At 56.8% G+C, this 5,876-nt stretch overlaps 1 protein-coding gene across 1 annotated transcript; it reads right to left on the bottom strand.

Moving 5' to 3' along the window:
* Window positions 1-17: 17 nt before the first annotated feature.
* On the bottom strand, window positions 18-5,873 carry CSUI_009839 (apicomplexan specific related). The gene is made up of 7 exons (XM_068069948.1): window positions 5,746-5,873; window positions 5,266-5,350; window positions 4,433-4,619; window positions 3,825-4,112; window positions 2,596-2,952; window positions 767-1,908; window positions 18-528 (listed from the first exon to the last, which is right to left on the bottom strand). Exons 1-7 carry the CDS (start codon window positions 5,865-5,867, stop codon window positions 400-402), a joined length of 2,310 nt encoding a protein of 769 aa, XP_067918076.1. The 5' UTR covers window positions 5,868-5,873; the 3' UTR covers window positions 18-399.
* Between the last annotated feature and the right edge of the window lie 3 nt (window positions 5,874-5,876).

The following is a 5,876-nucleotide window of genomic DNA, read 5'->3' as shown; positions in this document are numbered from 1 at the left end:
GATTGGTGCGCCCGGGAAGATGCGTCTACTATAGCTGCATCTTCCCGGGCGCACCAATCTGCGTGAGGGACGTGGGTTCAGCGCCACCGTCACCTGCGCAGTTTGTTCTTTTTCCGAGCCAGACTCCCACATGGCAGGTAGAGGTATGCGCTCGCGCTCCGCAGTTCTGTTCACTTCTCGGAGAAAATCGAGAAGAACGAGATCAGCAGGAAAGCATCCACGAGAATAGCTGCGGAGTTCGCAGTGCGACAACTCAAGACGTTTAGGAGTTCCACAGGAAGCTAATGTGTGCTCAGACCAGCACACGCCGAACTCGTGCTGAAAAGTCTTGCGCGTCGCTATTTCTCTAGCTCGCTTCGAAGCGTGACAGCCGAGCCGCATTTTATCTCGGTATTCCCCTTACCGCGGCAAGGGGGCCGCAGTAGAAGACGATGATGACTGAGACTTTGTTCGCTGACGCTGAAAAACTGGACCCTCTCGAGCTCTCGTCTGAATGCTCGCCGGAGCCGGCACAAGCTGCATTCGTACCTGGGCGCAAGGGACACGAACCGGGGTTGGTGGCATCCTGGAGTGGAGAATTTTCTCTGTAATAGCGAGCTAGACTAACGTCTCGGCGTATCCATACCTCGACACACGCATACACTCTCAGCCACCGCATTCTACTGCCACGGACGGGCGGTCCGCCTTGGCCTTTCGTTATCCAGCCCGTTCTCTTGCTGCTGAAGTGCTTGAGGTTGGCGGCCTTTTAAGATGTTGGACGACCTACCGGCTCCTGGTTCACTTCGCACCGCGCGGTGCAGCCTGGCCACCAGGGTTCACGGCCGTCTCCACTTGGCCTGCTGCCCTCTGCCTCGAGTAGCAGCACGTTCGGGACCTGAACTGTGCAGACAACAGGGCCGCCTGTACCAGGCCTCTGATGGAGGGGGGTTAGGGGCGTAGGAGGGCGGCGTGCCCGGGTCAACGAAGTCGGGGGCGGCAGCGCACTGGGGTAAGCAATTATATCAACTGGCTTCACAAGCCGGAGATTGTCGAAAGATCGTTGTCGAGAACCGCTGGGTGCTCGCGACCAGCCGCGGCCAGGCTCCGGTTGATCTGTTTGCTGCTGGGACGGGCCTTCTTTTTGTGTCTCTCCTCTCGCTGAACTCGTCCCTGCCTCGGCTTTCCGCGGGATTTCGGTTCTGGATGCGTGGCTGCTCCCGTGTGGAGCCGCGGCGCTCTCTCGGCTATCGCCCTGCAGGTCGCCTTGACCACCGATCGCAGTCTGCCAGTCAGACCCCGCTTTTGAAAGGTCACCGAACCTGATGGTGGCAGTCGCACACGGGATGTTTGGGCTTAAGTTTTGTCCTCCGTCATAACGAGGGTAAACCGGTTCAGGTGGCGCAGCTTGACGTAGTATTTCTTGGTGCATCTGCTGTTGCAACTGCAGCTGCTGAAGTTGGAGCTGTTGCAGTTCCAGCTGGAACTGCTGTTGCTGGAGCAGTTGCTCAGTCGACAGAAGCTCTCTCCTGGGAGATCTTGCCAGTCCTGAACTATCCTGGGCATGTTTCGCTCCTTCAAGGTCCTTGGAATCAGGCTCCGTCAGGTAGACGGCAGGGGGCCTACCTTCCCGGCCGCCAGCTGCACCTTGAGCTTTGAAGTTTATGCAGAGTGGTTTCAGATTGGGACCAGTCAACACAGCGCGGACATCTGGTTCACCATCGCTCTTCTCATCTGCAATGACCTGCTCCCTAGCCAGCCGAACCTCGTCCAAGAATACCTCCACAGTGGCAGCCTGCGAGGGTTTCCTTAGCCTGTCCTGCGTTCCGTCATCCTCCTCGTCTACAGGCAGAGACGTTTCCACGTCCTCTAGGCCTTCTGGAATGTACCGAATCTTCAGTCGATGTTCAGGGGGACGCCCGACCACCGCACCTGAATGGGAGTCAAAAAGATGAGGCTCAGGTCGCAAGGGGCCTACAATAACGCCCACCGGCGAACTCCGAACTCTCGACGAGTTTCTGTCCGAGAAAAGAAATCTTCCTAGCAGAGAAATGGCGTGTACACGGCACAGGCGGCTGTCGATGGACTGTGCACGACGCTGCACGGTATCTCCACGGCTGCCGAGCATTTCTAGGAAACGGCACTTAGGTAAGAAAAAAAGCAGCGCTCCAGGCGCAGTGCCACTTTCGCCCTATTTTTGGCGCTCTTCAACGAACGGGTACATAGATGTGGACAGGGCTTCTTTCCAAGCGCGGAGAACCTACCGGCTCCAGCTCACTAACTCGGGCCAGACCACAGCTCCTGCGGCTGCGCCAGGCGCCTTTACGCGTTCTCCTGAGCTTACATGTCCACTCCGATGAAATATGCAGATTACGTCTGCAAGCGTGTGCCTGGGCACTCGACAGTGCACCGCACTTCTTCGACAGCTTCTCGCGGTTCGGTGGAGTATGCGGTTCGTGATTCTCTCTGCATATTATCCTGGTAAGGTATAGATAGGTATGTGGAGCTTTTTCTGTGCTGTCACGGCTGTAAGAGTGCATCAAGCCTCCACAAGAGATGCGCCGCGGAACGGCCTCTGTGGCGCCGACTGATGTTCGCTTATATTGTGAGTTTCGTCACCTGAGCTGGGGACAGGCGGAACGTCGCCTCCCTCGTCAAGGACATCCGCTGAAGCACTTCTTTCTTCGGAAGTGCACACGTCGCCTCCTGCACAAGGACTCCAGCAGCTATGGCTTGCCTCTTCCCCACGCCCTTTCGACGCAGGGCCGTCTCGTCGATGAAATGGAGACGAGGCCGCTGATACGCGACGATGTGCAGCTTGAACAGAACGGTGGGACGCTGCTTCCCAGTTAGTTTGCTGATCAAAGGAGGTGGACCGCATTGTTGGAGAAAACGCAGCGGTCTCTTCAGTGTTGGTTAGCCACGGCGCAGGTGGGCTCCCGCAGCTCAAAACACAGCAGGCGCTCTCAGTTGGCTCTGAAAAACAGCACAAAAGCGCTATCACTCAAGTCACGAACGCTGAGAACCACTGGCCCGAACAAGTGGTCCCTTCCCGCCGGACGGACGCCTCCGCCATACACGCATATATGCACGGTGACTGTCATCTACCACTTCTCGGCCACACTAGGGACGGCTACGGAGTGAACAGAAAGACGAGAGTCGTGGGAGCGTCCATTCAGGAGGGATCCGAGCGCGGCCAACGCTCCACAGAAGCCAAATAACCATACGCTGACAACAGGCCGGGTGTAGAGAGTCAGACAGGAGAACGGGGCGGCGCATGAGGATAGAGAGCATGCCTTCCTGGGTGCCGTATAACTGGCGCCGAGATCTCCTACGTAGTGTGCAGCCCAACACAAACGCCCGAGGTGCCCGCCACCGCATCGGCCGGCAGCGCGCCTCGCATCCGAAAGGGCATACACGTTGGAAAGCTGCGGGCCGAGGTGGTCCTTCGTGCTTTGCATGGAGGCAGAAGAGGACTGCGTTCGCCTGGGTGTGGGCAGTTCAAAGCGTGGTAACAGCTTTGAACGCATGCTGCGTTGGAAGTCACGTGCCTTCGCACACAAGCAGCCGAAGGTCGTCTCAGGGTCCCAGCCTCCCTCTCTCTTTGACTGCGCTACACGCCATCTACCTCCAGCCAGAAGTGACACTGACATCGCCACCAGACACACCTCGCAACACGAGAGCGGTTCTGCAAATAGAGACTGGAACCAGGTCTCTAAAGCAGCTTGAACCTGTATCGCCACACTGTGCAGCCACTCATTCGAAGATACAGAAAAGCCCTAAACGCTCTCTCGGGAACACAAGATTACTTGTTTCGCCTGGGTCCAATACAACAAAGTAACACTCACGCGTCTGTCTTGACTTTGCTCTCCGTCCTGGCGGCCTAACAACTCTTGCAAACGGTTTCAGAACGATTTTCCTCGGCTCCTTGGCTCTTTCTGGCGGCCCTGGTTCAACAACGAGAAGCGGGCCTTCCGCCGGTGGTAGAGCAGGCGGTCGTTCGCGTCCTGTTGAACCTTGTGTCGGAAAGCCGCCGCATGGACCGCAGAGCGGCAGGAAAGCAGAACCAGAGGCCTTCTCCGGAGATAACTCACTCCGAAGAGGAAAGGGTGGGGGTGGCGGCAGCCACTGAGCCGCTGGGCATGGGAAGGCGGACAACGACAGAGACCACATCCGCGGTCAGCTGTGGTTCGGCAACGCAAAAACTAGTGTAGTAGTAAAGAATAGCTTCCACGACTGCGAATGGGCGATATCGCTGAAAGAGAGCTGCTCGCTTGCACGCATGTCTGCCGTAGTCTTGCAGGTGGCTGAAACCGCCTGCTAGCTGCTTCGGCTCACGTAGGGCAGCCTAGAAAAGCTCCGAAAAGCCTTCGGTTTTGGGCCGCTCCCAAGCGACATACACAGCTTCTCCATGGATCGGCAACCACTTTTGACATCTTCTCAAGACGCAACTTACCAGCTCCAGGCAGAGCAACTGGTGGCCTCTCGGTGTCTACGTTCCAGAGCCTAAAGACATTCGTCGCGCCGTTGTTCGCTGAGGCCATGTGCTGTAGCTCAACTGGCTGCGGCGCGAGCTTGCGGCGCCGCATGGCCCGCGTGTAAGCGGAGCCTTCCGTAGCAGAAAGCTGAGCCACCAGCTGAACCTGAAGAACATAGTCCAAAATTCAGCTTATGGAGAAAAACGCTCGGACGCCGAATAGCGCTGGAAAAGGCGTCTGAACTTGCCAGGTACTCAGATTGAAATCGGGATGGCATAGATATTACTTTGTAGCACATCAACGAGCGCTGTTTTCGAGCTTCGGCGGAGGAAGACGCGACCGACAAATGCAAGGACCACGTCTGCGACACGTGGTCGCAGACTGCACTATACCCACGAAAGGAACGCTGCCACGAATAAGAGTCAGACGGCTGCACCGCGGACCGACAACCACCGGCAGGGCTGGCAAGAAAACGCTCTCCCGAGGAGGCCTCGGGATGAACCTCGTGTTCGTCAACCGTACACCATACTTTGTCTCGGCACACCTCGTGTCGAGTCTGCTACTACTTTTCCTCCGTCCGCATGCGCTTCAAAAGTCCAAGCAGATATATACACCCACGCTGGCTGTGCAAGCACACCTTTCCAAAAAAATCCATTATAAAAGAAGGGGGTGCGGACAGTACAACAGGCAAACCGCCTGCAGATTCGCCCGTTCCGGGAAACGGCGACGGACCGCAGGCCATTCACTGGAGATATCTCCTCACATACCACCCTGCAGATACTGGAGCACCGGGTCAACGGTGTGGGCCCACCTGCCTGAGACGTTGAATGAGCGCCGGCATCCAGACCTTCACGTGGTCCTCCGTAGACAAAACCCAGCAGGCCGCCACCAAGGAGCTGCGAGAGACACACGTCAGAAAAGGCGGTACTTCCGGGGTGGAACGTGAAAGCCGTGCGGAAGCGCCGCGTCTAAGAGGCATAACGCAATGCTAAACTCCATTGCCTACGTAGATTTTGACGGGACGGCACACACGGGATGAAAAAGAGTGACCCTCAGTGAGGTGCAAGAAGAGGCTTGATAGTACACCCCTGGGTACAGAAGATACAGCTCCAGCGGGCAGTAGCGGTCAAACTATGGACGATCCTTCGAAACCGAGCTTTTTCCCAAGTTCCGTGCTAACAGGGACGACGCCTTCGAATGGAGCCAATCAGCCAGTCAGCGGCCCTTCTGTCAACAACCCTAGTGACTCTGCTGTGCTCCAGGCGCTACTCGAAGAACTGGTATAACTCACTAAAACGTGGAGGCAAAAGTACTTGTCGAAGGAAGCCCTCGGGACTCTGTGTCCATCAAGAACGGTTGGAGTGACATCACCAAAGTCGCGAACAGAGGAACAGCAGGACCCTCCATGAACATCTCGAGTTC

The sequence above is a fragment of the Cystoisospora suis genome (assembly GCF_002600585.1).
Source record: "Cystoisospora suis strain Wien I chromosome Unknown contig_6155, whole genome shotgun sequence".
Classification (NCBI taxonomy): Eukaryota; Apicomplexa; class Conoidasida; order Eucoccidiorida; family Sarcocystidae; genus Cystoisospora; species Cystoisospora suis.
The sequence above is the reverse complement of the archived record's forward strand: the minus strand, read 5'-3'. Positions and strand labels throughout refer to the sequence as shown.

What these genes read in the sequence shown, in the direction of transcription:
- CSUI_009839 (XM_068069948.1), bottom strand. Translation starts at nt 5,867, where the DNA reads ATGTTCATGGAGGGTCCTGCTGTTCCTCTGTTCGCGACTTTGGTGATG. An exon ending in AGTTGCTCTGCCTGGAGCTG is followed by an intron (nt 4,113 to 4,432) that starts GTAAGTTGCGTC and finishes TCCCATGCCCAG; the next exon opens with CGGCTCAGTGGCTGCCGCCA. An exon ending in GCGAAGTGAACCAGGAGCCG is followed by an intron (nt 529 to 766) that starts GTAGGTCGTCCA and finishes CCTTGCGCCCAG; the next exon opens with GTACGAATGCAGCTTGTGCC.